General features: G+C 41.4%; 2 protein-coding genes across 2 annotated transcripts in view; one reads left to right on the top strand and one right to left on the bottom strand.

The window, feature by feature from the left end:
* Nucleotides 1-9,623: 9,623 nt before the first annotated feature.
* On the top strand, nucleotides 9,624-18,779 carry FAM180B (family with sequence similarity 180 member B). Its single transcript, XM_089521672.1, has 3 exons — nucleotides 9,624-9,922; nucleotides 16,074-16,141; nucleotides 18,312-18,779. Exons 1-3 carry the CDS (start codon nucleotides 9,835-9,837, stop codon nucleotides 18,777-18,779), a joined length of 624 nt encoding a protein of 207 aa, XP_089377798.1. The 5' UTR covers nucleotides 9,624-9,834.
* The window catches only part of C1QTNF4 (C1q and TNF related 4), a 32,876-nt gene continuing 21,724 nt past the window's right edge, over nucleotides 14,318-25,469 (bottom strand). Inside the window, exon 2 of the mRNA XM_089521671.1 lies at nucleotides 14,318-22,857. Within this exon, the coding sequence (XP_089377797.1) occupies nucleotides 21,737-22,855 (1,119 nt within the window). The 5' untranslated portion in view covers nucleotides 22,856-22,857 and the 3' untranslated portion in view covers nucleotides 14,318-21,736. The remainder of the gene's footprint in view (nucleotides 22,858-25,469) is intronic.

The following is a 25,469-nucleotide window of genomic DNA, read 5'->3' on the forward strand; positions in this document are numbered from 1 at the left end:
TCTCTTCACTCAACTACCATTTTCATCAGGCAGAGGGAAAGGAAAAGAGGCACACACCTGCTGGCTGAACCTGAAGTCAAAGAAAATGAAATTAACAGTCCCTGCTCATTCCTCAGATGAAGGAGCAGGCAGACACTCTCAAATGGTCTCTATTGGGGAGGAAGGGGAATTGTCTGGGGACAAGGATAATAGTTCTTTGCTGACTCCATCCCATAGATGACTTTTTCCTTCTATTAAAAATGCAGTTAATGTTAAGGAAAAAGCAACATGGGATATACAGTGAATGAAATAAAACTTGTATGTGAGAGTCAGGGTGACTCAGCAGAAGCAATTAAGAGCCACACAGGTGTATAAGGTAAAGCAATTAACAAGTCCTGAATGCCAAGGACAGAAATGCAAAGTGGATAATTGAACACACCTGAGAATTGTTAAGTGGTCAAGGCTGAGATGATGAAATCATTAATTCTGGGTAGAAACAAGAGAACCAATGAGAATGGATGTACACGCCCACTGGGTGGAAACTGACAAGAGTGGGTGGTATGATCCAAGGACTATAATAATGGCTATGAATCCTAATGTATTTTGTGGGTAGTAGCAGTGGATAGTAGGAGTGAGGAGTATTGTTGTATTGGATAGTTTTGGAGCTGTTTATAGTAGAATAAAGTAGATCTTTTATATAAGACTACTGAGTTGTCTGGTGTCTTGGGTGAAGATACAAGAGCCAGCTGGATCCTGAAGAAGTGTGAAGACTTCTGTGGAAGCAAGAGTGAGAAGGCTTGGAGAGTTTGTCAGGGTCTTCAGCCTATTCTCTGTAACTCTGCTGCTTTAGAGCAAAGCTTTAACCACTGGCCAAAACTGGTCAGCGCTGGTGCGTAACAAGGTGGTGAGTTCGAGCCAGAGGTGAAGAGCTACAACTCCCATCATCCCTGACAGTTAAAGCCTTGGATTTAACCGGGGTCTTGGATGTTCCCCAGACAGAGGACACTGATTTACCCCAGGGCAAAGGGGAATCGTTTCCCAAACCAGATCCGTCTGGCATGGACGTTCCTTTTCCCACGGACTTTATGAGAATGGTAAGGGAAGAGTGGTCTAAGGCAGCAACTACTATACCCAATCAACAAGCCATTAATTTTCTTTATTCCCTTCCTCAAGCTGTCATGGCTAAATTTTAGGTTTTATTAGTTGACGCCCCTATGTCAGCCCTTGTTACCTCTGCAATATATTCCAAAGATGGTGAGAATTCTCTCAAAAACCTCCAAGACAACAGGGCTGACTCAGCATTTAAAAAGTCCTTTGAAGCTTCTTCCATGGCAATCAGAGCTGTGTCTGCTGTCTCTATTCTTTCCAGAGCTGCATTTATCTGGTCTAAAGATCTCATCCAGGAAGTGCCTAAAGGCAACACCAAACTATGTCAAGGCATCAATAAATTGCTGAAAGTATTGGTTTTCTCGACAGATGCTTCTCTTGACATTATCCAAATGTGTGTCAGGGCAGCTTCAATTCAGGTGAGGAGACAAGTATGGTTAAAAACCTGGCAGGTCTTTTCTCATTAAGATATGCTTCAGTCCACCCATCCACTGATTGGGTTGCTCTGGTATATCTCGTTATAAGATGCTTCCCCTCCATCGCTGGAAAAATGAACATTGGCCTACCTTGTGAGATGCTTGTTTTCAGAGATGGAGATGGAAGCATCCTCTTCACCCTAAAGTGAGGATCTGATTTCTCTGTCTAGTTATCTATAGTTTACTCTTCTTATATATTGATGTTTGCCATCTTGTTCCCTATGTTCTATCTGTTCTGTTAGTTTCTGTTTTTTATAATATGCTTGCTTTAAAATAAACTGGAAGCACACGAGATGGTTGGCTCCCTCTAGTAGCAGCTTCTACAAGTTTGTAACTTCTTGCCTAATCAGAGGGAAAAGGGGAACCAACCCGCTATAGGATGCTTCTGCCTCTATTGCTGAAAACAAACATCTCACAAGGCAAGCCAATGTTAATTTCTCAGCCACCCAAAAAAGCTCAGTCTAATGTAAAGTCTATGGAAAGGAAACCTTTCATGCTTTGTGACTCACAAGCATAGATCCTCAATAACACAAAGCCTGCTCAGGCACCAGTAATAAGGGGCTCTGTCCTAGAATACTCTGTAAGAGGAAAGTGTTGGTTCTGGGTTTTAAAAAAAACATGGAAGTATGATATCGTTAAGATGCAGATTGTCCCACCACATTTGCAACCATCCTCAGAGTCTTTTCTGGATGTATCACATTGTAAACATCCATTTGGCAACAGTCAGCCACTTTGAGTCCCTATGCTGGGAGAAAGACGAGATATAAGAAAATAAGATGATGATGACGATGATGATGTTTTCTCTGATAAATATTTCACTTTGAACCTGCCCATTGAAGCAAATTATTTAATTGTTTTTCTTGTATGTAGATTATAACTTGTGAACATGCTGCCATTTTATCAGGATTTGTGTGCTGTTGCAAAATGCTCTAGGTTTTCAAACACTGGTTCTCCAGATGTGTGGAACATCAATTCTCACAATTCCTGACCATTGGTCATGCTGACTGGGGCTTCTATGAGTTGAAGTCCCAGATATCTGGAGGACCCAACATTGGGAAACACTGCTCTACACCACTGATGAATTACAACCTCAGCAGATGTTATTTTTACTATATGCAGCAATAAATGTGATCTGAAGCACATGGCTTTATTTCACATTGTCAGAGCACTGTAATATTAAGAAGTTATAATGGAAAGGGGAGACTGGATTGGTAGCTAAAGAGTGCTGCAAACAGTGGCTTCACTTGACATCAAATACTGTATGGAAGGCCTTTCTCCAGGGTTTGACCTCAGAACAGCATCTGGAAAACAGGTCATTAAAACTTTTCTTTTTCTGTGTCTAATTAGCATTCTTTCAAAGGATGGAACAGCTAGTGGGATTCCTGAGAGACAACAGAAGTGATGCCAAAGCTGAGTGCAGAGCTGACAGCAGCCTGAATTGCAGAAATGTGGACCTAATCAGGCACAGAATGCTGTGAACTGTGCTTTGGAGGGAATAAGTGGGGTTTGGTATTAACTGCCATCAAGTCGTTGTCAACTTATGATGACCCTAAGAATGAGAGACCTCCAAGTCACCCTATCATCAAAACCCCTGCTCAGATCTTGCAGACCCAAGGCTTCCTAATGATGTGGACAGGATCCTTGGGGAGATGAAAGCCACCACATGTATCTTAGATCCTTGTCCTTCTTGGCTGATTAAACAGGCCAGAGGGGGAACTGGCTGAATGGGTAAAGGAAGTAGTCCGTGCCTCCCTACAACAGGGCAGAGTTTCATCTTGCCTAAAGGAAGCATTTGTGAAGCTTTTGTTTAAAAGACCATTCCTGGATCCCACAATAATGAATAATTATTGGCTAGTGTCCAACCTGGCATTTTTGGGCAAGGTTTTAGAACGTGTGGTGGCTTCTTGAGTCCAGGGGTTTCTGGATGAAATGGATTATCTAGATCCATTTCAATCTGGTTCTAGGCCTGGCTATGGAACAGAGGCAGCCTTGGTTGCCGTGGTAGATGATTTACACCAGGAACTAGATGGGGTGTGTGTCCCTGTTGGTTCTCCTGGACCGTTCAGCGGCTTTCGATACCAGTGACCACGGTATCCTTCTGGACCGCCTCTCTGGGATGGGACTTGGAGGTACTGTTTTACAATGGCTCCATTCCTTCCTGGAGGGGCAAATCCAGAAGGTGGTGCTAGGAGACTCCTGCTCAAACCCATGGCCATTGGTCTGTGGGGTCCCTCGGGGTTCTGTGTTGTCTCCTATGCTATATAACGTATACATGAAGCTGCTGGGAGAGGTCATCCAGAGTTCTGGGGTGCGGTGTCATCAATATCCTGATGACACTCAACTCTACTAATCTTTTCCACCTCAATCCAAGGAGGCTGTCCTGGTCCTAAACCAGTGGCTGTCATCAGTAATGGACTGGATGAAGGCAAACAAATTGAAACTTAATCCAGATAAGTCAGAGCTGCTCCTGGTCAGTCGGAAGGCAGATCAGGGAATAGGGATCCAGTCTGTGTTAAGTGAGGTCACACTCCCGCTGAAAGTGTAGGTTCACAGTTAGGCGGTACTCCTGGATTCAGATTTGAACCTGGAGGCCAAGGTTTCTGCAGTGACCAAGAGTGTTTTTGCACATTTAAAACTTGTGCACCAACTGCGCTCGTTCCTTGAGATGCTAGATTTGGCCTAAGTGGTACATGCCTTGTTTACATTCCATTTGGACTACTGTAATGCGCTCTATATGGGACTGCCTTTGAAGAGTGTTCAGAAAATTCAGCTGGTCCAAAGAGATGGAGTCAGGCTGTTAACAGGGGCAGGTTATAGAGAGCACCCAACACCCTTGTTGAAACAGCTTTGCTGGCTGCCAGTTTGTTTCCAAGCACAATTCAAAGTGCTGGTAATGACCTATAAAGCCCTATATGCCTCAGGTACAGGCTATTTGGCAGACCATGTCTCCCTATATGAGACAGCCTGGGCTCCGAGATCCTCAGGGGAGGCCCTTCTCTCAGTCTCACCATCATCACAAGCATGGTTGGTGGAGACACGAGAGAGGACCTTTTCCATGGTTGCCCCGTTACTCTGGAATTCCTTGCCCAGGGAGACCAGAATGGCCCCTTCTTTGATGGCCTTCTTCTGACATATGAAAACCTTCCTTTTCAGACAGGCATTCAAAACATTCAAAACAGAATGCTTTTAAAGAATGGCCTGGGGTATTATATTGTTTAAATGTATTTTACACATTTTTATCTTTTTAAAGTTTTTGATATCTTAGCTTGGAATCTGTTTTAATTATTGTACTAATTAAATTCAGTTTTAATGTACTATTTCTGTATGTTTTTAATGGTATTTAATGGTATACCGACAAACATTAACTGTGGTGCCACTGGCATTGTCTCTGAGAGATCCTCCATCAGTGTCACCCCCTACTACTGATGCTGCGCAGTAGCTGTTTGGTATATTGAATCTTTCTCCTCAACAAAAAGCCTGCCTGACATGGGGGACCCTATCAGTAGCACTGGTAGCCTCTTGCCCCACAGGAGCATGCAATCACACCACCACAGAAAGGTAGTGCCATTGAAGGGTCATCCTATGGGACATCTTCAAAATGGGGAGCATTTTACTTAATGAATTTTCATCTTTTGTTTTGGAAATTGATTCTACTCCCTGCTTGTAATGGAAGTAACCATGATGTAGTCATCATCATATCTGAAACGAAGGCATTTGCCACCCCTCACTCCACCCCCACCTACTGGACTTAAATGACAAATTATGGTTGGCCTACTATTAGTGATATGCACACACAGGTAAGTCCCTTTTTGTTTGGGGCACCAGGAGCTATTCTCTTGCTCTTGCACTGTATCTCAAAACCTCTCCCAGGAGTGGCTGCTACTGCTTACCAATGAGACGGGGAAGGTGATTCAGACCATGAAAACAGAGCTACTCTGGCTCCCCAGAGGAAGGAAAAGGAAATCTCCATCTGTGAGAGTACCCTCTTTTCTCCTACAACTCCTCCAAGTTGAGTCTAGCTGATATTTTGTGGTCTGCCTTGCACCACCTCTCCACTGGTCAGTGGCTCTTCCTAAGCCCTTCTAAGACTTGACAGCTGTGGGTGAGTGGTAGACAGATATGGAATTGCATAAGCAGAGATACACTCAAATGTAGGGTCTCAACCTTGAGCCCAGGCCTTTCTTAGCATTTCAGCAATCCTGAATGGTTTAAGGATTTTTCAACACATCTCTAGGGCAGAGTTTGGGAATGCATGGCCTTGTAGATGTTGCTGGAATACAGCTCCCATCAGTTCCATAGGCACTGGCTAGCATCCATGTTGGCTTGCATCCTTAACTGGGTGAGCATCCATGTTGGCTTGCAGATTTAGGAGTCCAAGTCACATTTTCAAGCTCTGCATCAGGAAGGTCATGCATTCCTAATCTTGGATCCACTAGACAGTACACAATCTGTATGAACCAAAGTATCAGCTGATACATAATGTATCACCACACGGCTTTGTGTATATTTGCATCTGTTTTGAATTTCAGCATTGGAGCTTTTCATTCAAAGAAGAATTGTTTCCCATTTATTATCCCCCAATGTGACAACAGGAAAAAAAATCAGGAGTGACTTCTTCCAGCTGAAAAGATGGGTTAAAAAATATAAGAGTATGGGCAATGGTACCGTAGAACTGGAGTATTTGTCTGCAATTTGTTTGAGGATTTTTGTTGTTGTTACAAATATTTGATAAATAAATGACAGAAAATGTAGGGAAACTCTCAAACTATAGTGAGGGACCAATAAATCCAGCCCGCATGTATAAATGATATATTATTGCAGAATTTATAGAAAATCAAAGTAAAGCTATTAGTTCAGTTTGTAGAATTAGGTGGTTGTAGTGGTGATGATGATTTTCTGCTTTTCTCTCAAAACTGCGACTCAAAGCAGATTACAAGTTAAAAGAACAATACAATTAATATTGCAAAAAAGTGAGCACTAAAATAGAATTAAATTATTACTTAAAAGATTAGAAAGTTGGGCCAAAACTAACAAAATGAATTTCAACATGGAGAAATGTATTGCACTTAGGCAGAAAAAATGAAATGCACAGATATAGGATGTAGAACACCTGGCGTGATAACAGTACATGCAAAAGGGGTCTAGTTGTCCTAGAATACCACATCTTGAACATAAGTCAACATTGTAATGCAGCTGCTAAAAACCCAACACAATTCTAGGCTGCTTCAATTGAAGTATAGTGTCTAGATCAAGGGAAGTAACAGTGCCACTCTATTCTGCTTTGGTCAGCCCTCACCTGAAATACTGTGTCCAGTTCTGGGCACCACAGTTCAAAAACGATGTTGAGACATTGGAGCGTGTCCAGAGGAGTGCAACCAAAATAGTGAAGGGTCTGGAAACCATGCCCTATGAGGAACGACTTAGGGAGCTGGGGATGTTTAGTCTGGAGAAGAGAAGGTTTAGAGGTGATCTGATAGCCCTGTTTAAGTATTTGAAGTGGTGTCATACTGAGAATGGAGGAAGCTTGTTTTCTGCTGCTCCAGAGACTAGGACACAAAACAATGGATGTAAGCTACAGGAAAAGAGATTTCAGCTCAACATTAGGAAGATCTTCCTGACAGTAAGAGATGTTTGACAGTGAAACAGACTCCCTCAGATTGTGGTGGAGTCTCCTTCTTTGGAGGTTTTTAAATAGAGGCTGGATGGCCCTCTGTCAGGGATGCTTTGTTTGTGGGTTCCTGCATGGCAGAGGGTTGGACTGGATGGCCCTCCAACTCTATGATACTATTACAATATTAAAACATTATTCATTAAAATAATAAAATGCAGTTTAAAAAAAGATAAAAGCACTTAAGTACAATTAAAACAGGACAATACCCCCAGCCCATTTTTAAAAGACTTTCTGTTTTAAAAGCCTGTCCAAATTAAAAAAAAATGTCTTAGGCTGCTGATAGAAGGACAACAATGGGGTGGGGGGGCATTCTCAATTCCCTGGGAAGTGAGTTCCGGAGTTTACGGGCAGCCACTGAAAAAGCCCCTCTTGGTGCTTGCCTTTCCTGATGATCTCAGAGCCTGGGCCAGCTCATACAGGGAGATACTGGGCTTGAGCCATATAGGGCTTTATAGGTCATAACCAGCACTCTGAATTGTGCCAGGAAAAAAATGACAGCCAGTGGAACTGTTTCAACAGGGGCTTAATATGGTCTCTGTAACATGTTCCAGTTAACAGTCTAGGTGCAGCTGTTTGGACCAGCTGAAGTTTCTGGACACTCTTCAAAGGCAGCCCCACATACAGCATGTTACAATAGTCCAAAGGGATGTAACTATGGTGTGTACCACCGTGGCCAGATATGGTGTCTCAAGGAATGGACGGAGTTGGCACATAAGCTTTAGATTAGCAAAAGCACTCCTGGTCACTACAGAAACCTGGATCTTCAGAAACCTGGAACCAAACTGCAAACTCATGTTTTCAGGTGGGGTGATAAGGATTTGAGGTGCCATATTAAAAGGGGCAGGGCTTCTTTGCATAATGTGAATACACTGATGCTGATGCATTAATGCTGTTGATCTGGGTGTGAAGGAACTCTCCATGATCTTTGACAGATGACTGCCTGGTGTGATTAAGGAACTTATTGCATGCTTAAAAAAACCAATTTACCCCTTCAGTTTTCAAGTCTGATAAAGTCAGGTATTATCGCAGGGAAAATGTCACCGCTGCCCAACTGCATCCCACCTAAAACCCTACTACAAGCCACATTTTCCCTGTGATAATACCCAATTTTATCCTGTAATAGACTTGAAAACAGAAGGGGTAAATCAGTTGTTTAAAGCATGTGATAAGCTCAGACTCACTGCGACTCAGAAGCTCTGCAGGGATGGGCAGTTAAGATCCTCTGGCCCAGGCAGGTTATGGATGTGGTTTATTTTGTGTATATCCTTCTTCCTTGCTGACATGGGACCCCACACATCTTACAGCAAGGTTAAAACAAGATGGGGGGGACCACCCTGATCACCTTTGTGGTCAGGTCCAGGCTATTTGAAGGACCATATCTTTCTATATGAACCTCCTGAAGCTCTAAGATACTCAAAGGAGGCACTTCTCTCTATCCCACCACATTCCCAGGCAAGTTTGGTGGGAACACAGAAAAGGGCCTTCCTGGCTGCTCCTACGCTTTGGAACTCTCTCCGTCAGGAAACTAGGCAACATGATCTAGAGCCCATTAGAAGGCTAATAATTTGTGCAGTGTGAAAGAGATCCTGGCAGGCCAAAGATCTCCCATGCTGTGTTCTATAGCAGCCGTGTGAACATGTTGTTGCCTGTTCATTTTCAGTATAGTTTCAACAAGATTACAGGGCTTGAAACTCCCACAATCCTATCTTTTTTTATATGTGCATTTGTATGTATGTAGGAGAGAAGTATTGTTTAAAGTTCCTATGAATGTATGGTTGCCGATTCTGTTCGTAATAGATTTTCAACAAGTGTACTGAATCTATTAAATGCAATTCTCCAATGTGGAGGTAGCTGACTAATGTGTGTGTGTGTGGGGCGGGGGGGGTATATGTTGTTTTGTTAGATAATTAAACTTTAGAAACATAAAGGTTTGATGCAGTAGGATTGAGCAAGTGACCCTTCTTTGCTCTGATTAATATTGGATGCTGTGGAGTCTGCATAGACTTGCAACTCCACCCTCCTCTGGCATGTCAGAATTGCTTTTGTATTTCAGTGTTGGAAAGCAAATGCTAAATGGAAAAAAAAGGAAGAAGAATGCTGGAGGCAAAACAAAGCAAGCTGCCCTCTGCCTCTCTTGTCTTGTCTCAGGTTGTATCAATTGGCCTTTTAAGGAGTACTAGTTTATAGCTATGCACATTTTGAATTTTCAGCATAAACCTTTGGCTATTAAAAATATACTCTTCCCTCTGAAGAGCAATAAAACCAGCAAGCTTTTGAATGGGAAATAAATCAAACTGACTTAAAATGGTATGCCAAGACCAAAATAAGGAACAGCCTGATGCTCCAAGTGAAAATAAATGGAACTCATGTTGGCGGCACACTTTGAGAATCTGAACTGAATCTGTTGGTTTTTATTTTTATGCACAGTGATGGGAACTAGGAATTCAACTGCTGCCAACCCTTCCTAGGGTTGGGACTGGGAGGAAGGAATCTATTCCAGCAGTGGTTTCTGGGATTGAAAGGAAAGGAGAGAGAAGTGCAGCAAACAGCATTAGTTTTCCCTAAAGTGTTTATCTGAAGAAGAAACGGGTGCCTCTCACTATGGCCTGGATTTTCCAGTTGCACTTTGGAATCTGTCTATGGGCAACTGTGTCTCTCTGTGTCTTTGCTGGATCTCGGAGGCAGACAGGTAGGAAGTGAATTTTCACTGGAGGAAATTCTACCTAGTAATGATGTACTACTAGGGCTGGCTATGGTTACTGGAAAAATAGTTTGCACTTGAGCATCAGTAAATGGTATCTAATTCAGGACTCAGGCTACTGGGTTAAACTTATGAAAAGATTGCTGTGTCTTTAGCAGCTTGTATTACACTTGGCAAATGCATGCTATTTCTGCAAATACAGGAGCATCAGAGCATGGCAAAATTACACTGTTTACTACATCTCTCAGAATCCTCTAGTTAGCATAGCTACTTTGTTTCTCCAACCTCTCTCTATATAGTGTAGGTTCAGTGCATCCACCAGTCCCCTCCCTCATGACAACCACAAGTATTTAAAGCACAGTGGACTTGGTGTCAAGTGGATTTCATAAGCCCCGATGAAAGCAAGGGGAGAACACAGTATTTGCATGTGGCATATAGGCACCCTTTTTTCATGAGGGAACTGCCATCATTGCCATTTGTTTAACGAATTCAACAGAAGAAGCTTCTGCCAGCTTGAAGAGCAAATTGGCTGTGGGAAGCGTATATCTTTAGCTTTTCCAACCCATATTCATCTGTCAAAAGCACAGAACTTTTGAGCATGACATAAAAAAAATCAACTTTCTAATTTGCCATTGCCCCCCTTTTTTAAAAAAAACACATTTGTATGCATAGCTTGTCATGCTTTTCAGGAAAAACAAAAACAAGTGTTGGCACTGCCCTCCTCTTTAATACCTAGAATAAACCTCTTCTTTCACGTAACTCCCTCACACACCTAGAATTCAGAACATGTTAGCATCATCTGGGAATTTTCCGGCAATTTTAACAGGAGAGTTGGTAGATCTGAGAAACCTGGCAGAAGCAGATGGTTAGTGAGAAAGCTATATATATTTCTGTAAATTGGCTATTCTATTTCCATGTGGTACATCTCAGAGCTGTAAAAATCACTTTGGGAAATATAGCTCCCAGAATCCCTAGCCAATGTAGGCCCTATACAGATTGGTCCAAAAGGGCAGGCTGTGAGCGGAGTCAGGGCACAGCGTCCTGACACTGGACTGCCTGATTCCGCCCCCAGGGCGTCATGATGCTACACGCTGTTCCAGACGGGGGGCTGCATCATCATGGTGTACCTCTGGCACTACATTCAGATGATGCAGTGCTGAAGGGACACCATATAGCTGCACTGCTGTAGCTATGGTGCCCTTTGGATGGCACAGAAAGGAACTGCTTTTTGCAGCTCCTTTTTGTGTCCTCCAGAGGTTGGATTGGGGCCACAGTGTGAGGTTGCCACGCCCCCAATCCAGCCCGGGCGGTCTGTATAGCCCCATAATCATAGGCTTTAATTTTGGGACCTGACCTTGGGCAAGTCACATGCTCTCAGCTTCAGGGGAAGGCAAACCACCTCTTAAGAAATCTTGCCAAGAAAACCCCAAGATAGGGTTGCCTTAAGGTCACCATAAGTCAGAAATGATTTGAAGGCACAACAACAAATCTCAAAGCAAGCTCTGCTATTCTAATGCACGCTATACAGTACTACCACCCCGTGTTCCAGTGTCTGAATATTTTTGGTCATAATATTTTCAGAAAATAGCTGGTTGGTTGGTCTCATTAATTACAATCTGACATTCAGCTGTTGAAGTCAGAGGGGCAACTTCCTATGTCTGCCAGTGACAATTGGGACATAAAAATATAGTAGCTGCAATTCACATGAATGAGACTAACAGAGCAGCAACTCTGACATCAGACATACTTGTTTTCCTTTTATTTTTAGAAAGCAACCATATCCTATCTTTTTGTCCTGAAAGTCTGCCTGGACTATGGTGGGATACAGACCGCCCCTTTGTATTGAGGAAAAAGAAATGCAGCTCCAAATCATGCTTAATTCCAAATCCCAAACAGCTGGCTTTGGTCGAAGAGCCGGCAATTTGGGTGGAGACACAGTTTTCCTTGAGCAAAAGTGCATGGTTTCATCCTCTAAGGGATCTTCTATGTGCTTTTCTCATCTTCCTTGGGGAATATTACTCTAGAATGAAATGCTGAAATCTGTTGACAACAGGAACAGTTACAGATTATTCAGGACTGGTTAGCCAAACAAATACTGTAGTCCTGAAAGTGAATTTTAGAAAGTACTATTCTCCAGCCTGAATGAGCAGTATTCTGGTTTTCTTTTGTCAGTTAAGTAATGTAAAATGTTGTTTTGGTCTCTTTACTGAAAATGTAGATGGGTGTTCTTGTCAGGGATGATGGGAGTTGTAGCTCTTCACCTCTGGCTCGAACTCACCACCTTGTTACGCACCGGTGCTGACCAGTTTTGGCCAGTGGTTAAAGCTTTGCTCTAAAGCAGCAGAGTTTCAGAGAATAGGCTGAAGACCCTGACAAACTCTCCAAGCCTTCTCACTCTTGCTTCCACAGAAGTCTTCCCACTTCTTCAGGATCCAGCTGGCTCTTGTATCTTCACCCAAGACACCAAACAACTCAGTAGTCTTATATAAAAGATCTACTTTATTCTACTATATACAGCTCCAAAACTATCCAATACAACAATACTCCTCACTACTACTATCCACTGCTACTACCCACAAAATACATTAGGATTCATAGTCATTATTATAGTCATTGGATCATACCACCCACTCTTGTCAGTATCCACCCAGTGGGCGTGTACATCCACTTTCATTGGTTCTCTTGTTTCTACCCAGAATTAATGATTTCATCATCTCAGCCTTGACCACTTAACAATTCTCAGGTGTGTTCAATTATCCACTTTGCATTTCTGTCCTTGGCATTCAGGACTTGCTAATTTCATTACCTTCTACACCTGTGTGGCTCTTAATTGCTTCTGCTGAGTCACCCTGACTCTCACATACAAGTTTTATTTCAATCACTGTATATCCCATGTTGCTTTTTCCTTAACAGTTCTCACATGCTCTTTGCCTTCATCACTGGTCAAAAAACCCTCTGTGCTACTATTCTCATAGTTACTGTCTGTCTTTGGACATCCCAGTAATGTACTCTAGACCTGTGTCTGCTTGCAGTGGCTTAAAATATATTGGCACAAAGATTGTGTCTCCTTGTACAGAGTGAGGGTGCATATTGTTCTCCAGATGAGATGGGCTACAGCTCCCATCAACCCTAGTCAGAGTAGCCACTGGTGGGATGATGGGGGCTGCAGTCCAGCAACAGTGTGAGATAAGAAACTTGTTGAGCTTGCTTTCTTTGGAATGTCTGTACTGTGCCAAATGATTACAAGTTCATGGACAGTCCATGTCCTAAGTGCACTGTTGCTTAACCTACCAGTGAAAACACCAGCAAATGGCTGGGATATTGAGGCATCTGCTTCACTCCCCGCCTTTGCAGCATTTTTTATGCCAATCAGTTTAAAAATAGTTAGAATTATATACGGTATAAAAGCTTTGCTTTTTTGGCATGTTAGATCTGCTATTTTTGCATTATCTTCAGTGCCTCCAACAGTGCTGTTGCTTTGAAAATAGAACTTCTTGGGTTCTGAGCTTGGTGTCTGTCTCATGCTGGGAGGTAAACATCCCATGACAATTGTAATGATCATATATTGTTCTTCATCCCTGCCCTATAAAATATGATCTGTTAGTGCCTCTCACATGCCCGAGCAATGTAAAGGAAACTGGATAAAGTGTTGGTCATTACATTTAAAGCCTGGCATGATTTGGGTCCAGGTTACCAACAGGATCACCTTCTCCCGTACATTCTGTACATTCAGGTCTTCTGGGGAAAGCCAGGACTAGATTGACAATGGTTTCCCAGAGGATTTTTTCATCTGCTGCCCCTAAACTATGGAATGACCTGCCAGGAGAGATACGACAGTTGAACATGCAGACTGCTTTCGAAACAGCATTAAAGACACATTTCTTCCAGCAGGCCTACCCATTCAATTTTAAATCACGACTTTTAATCTGTATATGAACTCTTATGAGTGTATTTTAATGATTTTATAGTATTGTATTTTAACTGTGGGTTTATGGCCTCTTACAGACTGCCAAAATAAAGTTGCTTCGGGTCACTTTGGAGGTATGCTGTTTAAATGATGCATGCGTCCTAAGAGTCCAGCAGCCTCACCAAAGCCACGATCCAGTCCTAAGGACTGGAGCACAGCTTTGGCGCAGCTTCTGGACTTTTAAGATGTGTGTGTCATTTAAAAAGCATACCTCCAAAGTGGCCCGAAGCAGCTTTACTTTGGCAGTCTGTAAGGGGCCTATGTGTTTTTAATTGTGTTTTGTATTTGAAAATGCTGTACCCTGCCTCAAGCAGGAAGAGTGGTGGGAAAGAAACAAAATTTATTATTATTATTATTATTATTATTATTATTGGGATAATGGAAGCAGAAAAGAAGACAACTTGAAACAAACATGATTTCATCTAAGCAGCTAAATTTATAGCTTTATAGTAATACCAATTGATTTTTTAAGCTTGTGCGTTATAAAGTACAAAATCAGAGCAAGAACATTAAGCACAGACACAACAAAATAACAGTTTCCATAAATCGCATACATTGTAGGGATATAGCAATGCGGGGATGTGGACATTTGCCTCCTCATAAGAATTCTGCCCAACCAAATGAAATTTCTAGCATTGCAGAGAGTGAGATGCTGAAAATCACTCACACCTAGAAGTCTCATATTTGCTGCATTCACATTCTCTTGTTCACTTTACCTGCCCCTTTTCTTTAACACCTAAACTGTAGTTACAAATGATCACCTGAACTTGCTGCAATGCTATACATTTGAAACTGAAGAAAAAATTAAATATGCGGGCACAATTCTTATTTGGGAGGATGCCACCTTTATTGCCCCACCTGTAGCTACACACCTGATACAATGACTGGGTACACTGTTAATATACTTGAATACCAGTATACAATAACATAAAACACAGGAATGTTTTGATTTTAAAACAGACTGTATCTCTGCCATTATTGTGAGCAAAACATTTCCAAATTGTTTCTGAAGTCATTCCACGAAGCCTGTTATCTGTATCTATCCATAAGCTCAACTTCATGGTGTGACTGAGTTCACAAATCAGGCTGGGTGTAAAACCATTTTGTGTCTTGCCTGTAGCCAGCATAGCATCTGAAGCCGTTCAGTTGCTGTGTGTTGAGTGTGGTCATGTTAGAGCACTGGCCAGGGAAGATGCCAGTGGAAAGAAACTTCCATCCTTATGAGAAGTCATTCACAGCCCGGTGTACTCTCACCTCTGTTAGATTGGACCTTTCACTTACAAAGCTGGGGCAGCCAGAATGTAATCAGCAATGACAACTCAGAGAAAATTTAGGAAACGGTGGGTGGGGAGGATAAGATTGTATCCATGAGTCTGCGATCTTGATGAGGTAATGAAATTTGTTAATTTTGTTACAAGGAAATTGATTAAATTAGAATTGAAAATTACATTACAGGTTGAGTTTCCCTTACCCAGAATTCTGAAATTGAAAATACTCAAAATTCTACAGTTGTCCACACAGACAGTGACACCTTTGGTTTCTGATTGTTCAGTGTACACAAACTTTGTTCCATATACAAAATTATTGAAAATATTATGCACACAATTACCTTCAGGCTATGTATATAAGGTACATACAAAACATAAATGAATTTCATGTTTAGACTTGGGTCCCATCTCCAAGATCTTATTATGTATATGCAAGTATTCCAAAATCCAAAAAATGCAAAACATGTCTGATCCTAAGTGTTTTGGATAAGGGTAACTCAATCAGTATTACAAATATTATATTACAGTGTTAACATAATAAGGTATTATTTACCTCAGTTTAATTTCTTAAATAACAACAACTGTCAAACAAGAGGAAATCAGAAAAAGCTATATATACAGTAGGCTCAATGATACTCAAATCTCTTTAAATACAATGGGTGTGGTATTACATAAAATGTAATACATAAAATGGCAAAATTAAGATTTGCTTTTTATAATTTCTATATATTTTAAAATATTTCAAAGCCATGAATGGTTGAATTCATGCATATAGAATCCATGGATATGGAGGACCAAGTGTACAAAGGAGATGGGTTGAGTGATATTATTTATTAAAGACTGGTAATGTACCTTTCTTTCTTTTTGAACCACTGCTATAATTTTTTATTATTTTTTTTTCCAGATGAGCAGTTCCATGTTAAGGATACTGCAGACACAAATGTGGGAGAGAATGCTGATGTCATATTAGAGGTAATTTAACAGTAGCTTGGAGCAAAAGATGAGGGAACCCAAGAGTACTCAAGGGCATGGATCTGCTATGTACAGAACCCCTTACTGATATGCCACCTCCAAATTTATACCACTAGCATCATTGTAGCTCCAGGGCTTGCAGATGCTCCAGATAAATGTTTTGTTGGGGTGGGGTGGAGATCATGGACTTAATAGGGGACTGTCAAATTAACATTTTGTACAAGCAACTCTGAGAGCCTTTGTGTCTGAAGAACAGGGTATAAATGCTATAAATAAACAGTATTATTATTGGAAAGTTGCAAATGGGATTCTCTAGATGGTAACATATACTGCTGCACTCTGTGTTGAGTAAGGCATGCTACTTTTGAGAGTTTTTTTTTCTTTTGAGTGGGACCTCAGGGTTATGCCCCTAACTCCTGCCCTAATGTAACCACTTTAAGTGGAATAGTGTCATATCACAGTTACTGTGTAATCCCTTCTGTTTATGGAGAAATGTGCCTACACCAGATGTTAAGATGACCACCATGCATGCAATAAAAGGTTCCTACAGGAGCTGGCTGATGTTACCCAGTGGTGGCTTCCATGTCAGTAAAGTAGTGAATTTGATCCATGTTTTAATACAAACTTTAAAAAAACTGTCCAAGGTGCTGAAACTATCCCCCAAATACATTCAGCACTTTGGAAATTCACTACCCTACCAGCTGCCAATGTTGTATCCAGTGCTCAAAAGAATTATGCTAGGTGATCTATAGCAGTGTTACTCAAAGCAGTGGTCTGTGGACTGTGGTACCAGTTTGTGAACTACTGACTGACAATTCACAGCAGGTTTCCAGGAAAGAAACAGTCCATCAGCAAAACTATAGTGTCAGTCTCTGGCACATTCAGGGGGGAAAATCTGCCTATCCACCACATTAGATAATTTTAGAAGTACTGGTGTTTTGTAGGATGGGTTGATCTGTGAGGTCCTAAGGTTTTCAGTTTTTACACAGATCATTCTATATTTCGTAGCACCAGTTTTAACACCTGTTCCATATTAGCCACGGATTTGAGCTTCACTTTTACTTTAGACCAGGGAATGATGCTTCAGAAGGGAATCACTGGATCTCCCAAGAAACACACTGTCTTTTGCTTTTGTAAACTAAGGCCCACCAGATGGCATCCTTGGGCTGTGTCTGAACATTAGATTGAAATACAGCTGGCTCTACTTTAGGAAAAGGAAAGAATTTAATTATGTGGGTTTGCATGAAAGAGGACAGAATTGTTACTGAGAAGCCAACATTTACATTGACTACTTTTGTTTAGCAGCATTATTTCCTAAGGCACTAGCTTCCATCATTCTGGGCTAGGATTCCCTCTTTATTTCTTTATAGTCTCCCTGCTCTTTCTGTTTTTAGTTTTCCCTCTCACATCTGTGTACAAGACACTAATCTCTTTCACATCCACACATTGGGAGATATAATCAACAATTTATGGGGCATACAATAAATGTTCAACCCACTAGATAAGAGATGGGCGTTCCAAGGAGGGACATGATGCAAATGGGCTTAATTTAACCCGCTCCTTTAAGCACATTGCCCTGCCATGATTTTAAGAGCTAGAAATGGGAACAGAGGAAGCTAGTCTTTCTAAGAATAGGAATGATATTTCCACAAAAGCACAATTTCTGTCTTGTTGTGAACAACACTGTCTCCGTGACTGCTTATTCCATCTGCAGTGCAGTACTCCATCCAGCCTAGGCTGACAGAGAAAAACTTGAAGTTTGAAAATGCATCCAGTCTGTGCAACATGCTTGCAGACTGATGCTGGAAGGAAAAAGTGAGGAGCTGGATAAGATGGGAGGGTATAGGGCTGGAACAGAGCTAACGTTAATTTAGCCTAGACAAGATTATCTATTTATTTCAGATTTTATTCATTATATGTCAGCACCCAAAAACCAGTCTCAGATGGACTGGTGCTACCGAGAACGGTACTCAGGGATACTAATACAAAGCAGGTTTTTACTAATTTCAGGAACACTTTAACACAACCATCTGCTTCACTATATGACAAATTCCATCCTTCTGGTCACAATTAGCTAATCTGCTCTGAGCAAAAATGTAATTCATCCCCCAGGCATGAATACAGAGAAAACATCCCATTTACCTGCACATTTCTGTTTGTTCTATTTTAGTTACTTTGGGGAGGGATCGAAATTATGGCCAATGATACAATCAAGATTGAGGATGAGGAGCTGGCCTCCCTGCGTCCTGCAAAGCGGTTACTTCGGATCCTTCAGCATGAGATTCCCAAAAACCCAGCTGGGATTGAGGAGCATCTGGACTATCTCTCCCAATCAGACATGCCTATAACTCCAGAAGAATTTGAGCAGCTTATCTTCACCACGGTCTATTGTGCTTATCAGGTTCGCTCCATCCAAGGCCTGGAAAAAAACCTTTGGATCAATCTTTTCTCCCAGCTGGTCATTGAAATAATCCGTGAGCTCTGCAAACAGTTCTGCCCTAAAGAGTCTGTGGATTCTGTTCAGCACCTAGCCTCCAGGCCTTTGCAGGATATGCCTGTCTATATTAGTGCATTAAAGAAGTTCTATTGGTCTAGCCTAGCCATGGCCCAAAGAGACCAAGGAGACTCTCATGTTTAAGGGCAAGTCTTGGTCTTACAGCTCTTGTTTATGCAAAGTAATATGTAAGAATACTTTTTAGGTTCTTAAATCTCTATAATATTACCCAAGACTGCACATGAGAGTTTCCCTTCCTGACCCTAACCCCCTTTGGTCTTCCACATATGTTGCACTTCCATCCCCAGAACACTCAGCCAGTGTGGACAATGTTAAGGGGCTTTGGGAGATGAAGTCCAAAGCATGTGGAGGGCCAAAGTTTGATTGCCATTGATCTATCAGACAGTAGTTCCTATTTCTTATTGGAAAAATGTTGTGCTGGGAACTGGCATTGCGTTTCAGATGAAAATGGGACTGCATGCCCCTCCTGCATGGTTGTCATCAAAGACAGAACATATTTACATATAGTAAAAATTATAAGAAAACAAATTCATATTAAACATTAGGAGGAGTCTGTGAATTGTAAGAATGGTTCACTAGTGGAACAGTTATTAGTTCTTGCTAAGTAATCAGCTGTTCCATCAGTGAACAGTTCTTATGGTTTTCCCTGTAGGATATGCAAAAAGGAGGGAGCTAGACTAAGGGTTCTTTTGGGATTCCTTCCATGTTAACACTTTCTTCTTGTGTAATGGAAATGGCTGCAGGATGTCTTACGCAGTTGCTCCTCAAACTCCACTGTATTAGATAAGATGTACCATATTTAACATCCAAGATATTTGAAGGAGGGACATTTCTCTTCTGCTACCTACATTCTTAACTACTGAAGATCCCATGAACATGCCAACTTGCTCAGCTGCATCTATTGCAAGAGATGCTTTGTGTGATAAATGAGTTATGGATATCTTCACTGAATGTGATCTCAGATTTTTATAAGAGCCGAATTTTGAATGTATTGTATCTGTAAGGATTAGTTCACATAGTTTATAAACACGCACATATGCACACACATATTTCAAGGCAGGACATTGCATATATTCAACCAGAAACCTGCAGCAAACTATTAAAGATTTAAAAACATGAAAATATGAACATGAGATTGTGATTGTATAATCTTAACTGAGAAACATCTTTATCTATGGATTGCTTTTTGAACTCAAATCAGTCCTTGCTTGTGATATATGGAACTGGATTTTAGCAGGTACTCATGCCAGAATATTCCCATTGTAGCAAAATTATATTGGTCAGCATTAGTTGTTGTTGTTGTTATTATTTTGTGCCTCCAAGTCATTTTTTACTTATGACAACTCTAAGGCAACCCTATCATGGACTTTTCATGCCAGAATTTGTTCAGAGAGGGCTTGCCCTTGCATTTCTCTGAAATTGAGAGAGTGTGACTTGCCCAGGGTAATGCAGTAGGTTTCCGTGACTGAACAGGGATTCAAGCCCTGGTCTTCCACTGTCTTAGTCCAACACTCAGACCACTGCACTATGCTGGCTTTCTATTGACCAGTATAAAGCATGCAAATTAGTATTACATGTAAACACTGAAACTACAGTAGAAGCATTTAGATCACAGAAGAATTCAAACGAGGTGAGTCTCTTTGATTTACTGCCATTTTTAAAGTGCTATTGGAAATAGGCATACCCATATACAGGTCCAAACCCTAATCAAATCTATTCCATTCAATCTGCTTTGGAGGCAAATGACCTCTCTGCTATAGACTGGCTCTGCAGTCACACGGTGTCTGGAATCCTGTTGGTCATTTGTACATGCTTAACTTGGATGTATGGAGTCTTACTTTTGGATGGCACACAAGCAGCTATTCACTAGCTCCTTGTACAGCATCAAAACTTTCCCCTGGAAACTGGGGAAGGGGGCAGTGATGTTAGTGCTGTTAAGTGCTTGGGAGAAGGGTGGTAGTGGAGGTGTAGGCTATTAAAAAGCAACCTATTTTGGCTACAACTGTAGCTGGAGGGAATTAAAACTAGGTTATTTTCCCTATTTGTCAGTGACACTGGATATAAACACCTGCATAGACACAGATACACAGAGACCATTAAGTTTAATTGGCAGATCAATCCACTAAAACTGTTTATTAATCAGTATAGTTTCAACTACTGCACCATTTAAGGCATGGGTAGGAATCATGGGACTCACCACATGTCATTTGGACTGCTACTACCAGAATTTCTTACACTTGGCTATACCAGCTAGCACTGCTGAGAGTTGTAGTTCAACAATGTCTGGAAGGCCGGATAATTTCCACTGATTTAAAGATACTTGTTTGTTTTTTGTTACACTTTGAGGCCTGTAATAAATAATGGGATTAATTAAAGATAGTATTTTCATTTGACAATTAATGGTATGCAGTTCTTCCCTTTTTTAACCATATACTTCTTTCAGTATTTATATTGGTTTGGCAACTTGGGAATTTATTTAAATGAGCTGGTCTTTTGTAAAATGGCAGACAATAACTCAGCTAAATATCACTGACATATCTAAAAAGCATGCTACTCTTTACTGGGAGATCCTAATAAAATAACCATCACATCAAACATACCAGCCCGCCCAGTACTTTTTGTTTTAGGCTTTATTGAGTTCCTTGCTCAACCACATTTATTCTTTCTCAAGAAGCTTGCTTTGCTCAAGCTGTTACCAGGTTCTGAATAATGTGCAGAGAGAGAGAGAGAGGACGTATACTTTTCCATAAACTCTCCCAGCATTATTATAACACTTCCTTATTCACATTTCCTTTTACTGACCCTATGTCTTCTACTTCCCAAACTACCTCATGCTTAATGCTTTAATCAAACAGCAATAATGAACGAACACACACATTACCCTGCAAAGGTCATTCTATGGATGAATGGAAGAAACAACAATGGCTCTGCAGGCAGGACACAAACGTGCAGCATAAGGAATGCACTGGACATACAATAGCATGCTCTTGACACTGTCATGTAAAGGGTGGCATCCGTCCAGGATATGCACCAGAGTCTGCTGCATCTTAATTTCTTTTATGCTCTTTCTCTGTTGACATTTAGAGCCTCGATCCTGGAGACATGTTGGCATCTGGTGGTGGTTTTGGCTTAGTCTCAGGATAGATAAGGAACCCAGTGAAGGTGATGTACTTTCCATGGTTGCTATAGGCACCATAGCCATCATGCTGGTGGCTGTAGAGCCAGACAGTATCACCATACTGCAGGGGAAGCATAATGCTTTGACTCTGCATCTCCCGCCTTTTGGAGTGGTTGTCATCATAGATCATTGCTTGAACTTCATTGTGGTTCTTCATCAGTTTGACTGACATGGTCTTGAAAGGCATCTTGCCAATGGTGAAGGAGAAATAATAGGCTCCTGGAATACGACATGTGAAGATGCCGCTTGAGAAGTTGAAATCTTTCCCAATGTTCACAAACTCTGTGTCAAATGTAATCGGCTCATGCTGGGTTTGCTTCTCATCTGACCCCAGGAGGCTTTCAGAACGAGCAGCAGAAAATGCTGAGCGAGGATCCTGTGATCTGCTGGGTTGGTCAGAAAGCAGGTGTTTCTCTGAGACTTCATTCTGGTTCATGGACAGTTGCTGAAGGACATGAGGAGGAGGCCCTGAAGGTTCACCTAATTCCTGGGAGACCACTGTGTTTTGAAAATAGCTTGAAGTGTCAGGATAGATAAGATACCCATTGAAAGTTGTATAGGGGCCCACATTGCTGTAGAGGGCATATTTGGGATCTCCATGTAAACGAAGCCAGACTGTGTCACCATAATCCAATTGCAACATGGCACTCTGGCTAGCCACTTTCCTCTCTTTACGGTGATGTTCATCATACACAATTGCTTGCACTTCATTCTTGTTTCTCATCAGCATGACCGACAAATTTTTCTTGGGATATTTCCCAACTGTGAAGGAGAAGTAATAGGCTCCAGGTATACGGCATCGAAATAACCCAGCTTTGGGATCAAAGTCACCACCGATATTCACATAGACTTTATCAAAAGTGATCACCATTTCAGTGCTTCCTTCCATGCTGCTGGTTCGAGCAACCGAGAAAGCAGAGCGGAACTCAGTTCCAGAATCAACAGGGAAGCCATATACCAGGAAGCAGGCCACTTGGCATAGGAAGCCAATGAAAAGCTGAGTTTTCAGTTGAGTTGTCATATCTGAAAAAAGAAGGGGGTGTGGGGGGGTGTAAGAGAAGTAATTTTAGTTGAGGTGTTCTAAAACAAACTTCCAAATTGAGAAGAAGCTCAGAACTGTAGCTTCTTCTCCACACTCTTAGCAAGGACAGATTTTAAACAGATTACTAAAATCCAAACAACCATAAAGAGATTCTGTGACAACCCAAGAAAGTCTGCCAAAACAAGACTAGTCCATATTGGTTGCAGTTTTTAAAGAGTAAGGTCACAATTCTACAGACTTACAGAAGTTCAGCATTATTAGAGTCAGTACAAGACCTTTTGCTACTTGAGGCAGAGCAGCAAATAATCCTCTCTCTCACCTAACAATATATCCCAATACTTAAGTCAGCCTGCTTATTATGATAGATAAGAGCAGAAAATCCCACAATCATTTTTCCCCATCCATGGCTGTAATAAAAAAATAGTAACAGCAAAAGCATAACAGTAACCATTTGCTTTCATCACATGCTACCTAATGGTAGGGTCAATCCAGAGCACTGAATGGAACTTAGTGCCAAATAAATACACACAAGGGATAGATGCATCTCAGAATGTCTCTTTATGCAGTCTCACATCCTCCAACTGTCCTGATTCAGCTGGAACAGTCCTGATTAGTCTTCTCTCATCTCACTTTTCCAGCTGCTTTTAAAATGTCCCAGTTTCTCTCTCCTCCTCCCACTATCCCCTTGTGTCTTAAGCTTACTTCAATTGCTGCAAATTGAGCTCAAAGCACAAAAGTAGTTTGCACTCAGTGAACTCAGCAGGCAGGAGAGGAGTAGAGGAGAAGGAGTCCTGCTTGCTCTTGCCCTTCCCAGGAGGTTCAGACAAAAGCAAACTGCTGCAGTTTCTCCTAGCTTGTGTGATCTTCCTCAATAACTTTTCTCCAACTTGACCACACTGAACTGTTGAATGGCCATGTGTCCCAATTTTCATCTGTGGAATGCTGGATTTTGTGAGGGTCAGGAATTGGATTAAGATGCTTTTTGCGGGCTTAGTCACCCACTAAACACCCTAATTGTTATCTTATTTGTTTTTGTTCTCTTCATTTGTGTTTGTTTTCTTCCACCTAAATATACTGTTTCAATATTTCTACCTCCCCTCCCTTGCAGCTTTAGAAAAATATAGTTCCAAGTGTTTTTCCTGTCCCTCTGGCTGCTGCCACGCTGGAGTTTGATATCATTTTAACTGTCATGGCTCTGTCTGATGGAATAATGGGATTTATAGTGTTTTGTGGCACCAGAGCTCTCTGTCAGAGAAGGCTAAATATCTCACAAAACTAAAACCCCAGAATTCCATAGCATTGAACCATGGCAGTTAAAATGGTGTCAAAGTGCACTAATTCTGCAGCGTAGCAGCCTTCCCCCTCCCCCTTGTGTATTTAAAGTATTACATGTTGTTGATTTAAGCTGCTTTATCCACTGAGGACAAGTCTGGACACTCTTTAGATGGCAGGACCAGATGTCATAAGATCACCACACCAGCTGAAGTGCCTAGGTGTTGAGACATGCATGCTTTGTCCTACTTCTTGTGTTAGCAAGGCTGGAGACTAATGTATATTAGAACCACTGGGATACTTAAAAACAAACAAACCCTAGTGAATCAAAGAGGAGAGCCAGCATGGTGCAGTGGTTTGAGTGTTGGACTAGGACTCTGGAGACCAGGGTTTGAATCCTAGCTCAGCCATAGAAACCCACTGGGAGACTGTGGTCAAATCACACTCTCTCTGCCTCAGAGGATGGCCATGGCAAACCTCTTTTGATGGAACATGCCAAGAAAATCTGGTTCACCTTAAGGTTGCCATAAGTCAGAAATGACTTGAAGGGACAAAACAACAAGGTCAAAGAGAGGCTTGTTCACTGACAATGGTGGTATTAGTGGTACCTTGCTAAAATGAGAAAAAGAGGGAATCGGGGCCTTTTCTGCTGTAGCACCCCAGGTATAGAACACCCTTCCCTCAGAAGGCTGACTGCTGCCAATACTGATGTCATTTTGAGGGCTAATTGATTCTATCCAATTTGTGCATATGGTATGGTCAGCAATATTTTAAATTGTTTTAAATTGACTTGTTTTTAATTGATAAATGATTTAATTTATGTTTAGAATTTTAAATTATGGTTATTGCCTTAAATTGAATTTGCTGCACATTGCCCTGAGATCTTTAAATATAGGATGGCATATAAATATTTCAATAAAGTCAAATAGACAAATAAATTGTGGTGGGGAAAGTACAGTCCATGGGGACACAATTTTCACACCCTCAATTTCCATTATGTAAGCCTAAAACCTCATTTCCCCAAATTAAAAATGGCTGAGGGTTTTTTTTTGGGGGGAGGGGCTGCCAAATGCACTCAAACCACTCCAAACACCATGATGGTTTGTATACCCTCAATCCTAATGTCCTCTTCCATTGACCATTTTTCAGCCATAACTGTGACATGACTTCTAGCTGGTGCAGGGGCCTCCAGTCCCTTTATGATTCCCTATTGCTGGATTAAATTCAGTTGCTTATAGAAAATTAGATGCACTGAATCCATAGTTGAATAATAAATACAGGTTGAGTCTCCCTTATCCAGAATTCCAAAATCCACAGTTGT

The sequence above is a fragment of the Sceloporus occidentalis genome, unplaced genomic scaffold (assembly GCF_023333645.1).
Source record: "Sceloporus occidentalis isolate IW3139 unplaced genomic scaffold, rSceOcc1.0.p SCAF_4, whole genome shotgun sequence".
Taxonomy (NCBI): Eukaryota; Metazoa; Chordata; class Lepidosauria; order Squamata; family Phrynosomatidae; genus Sceloporus; species Sceloporus occidentalis.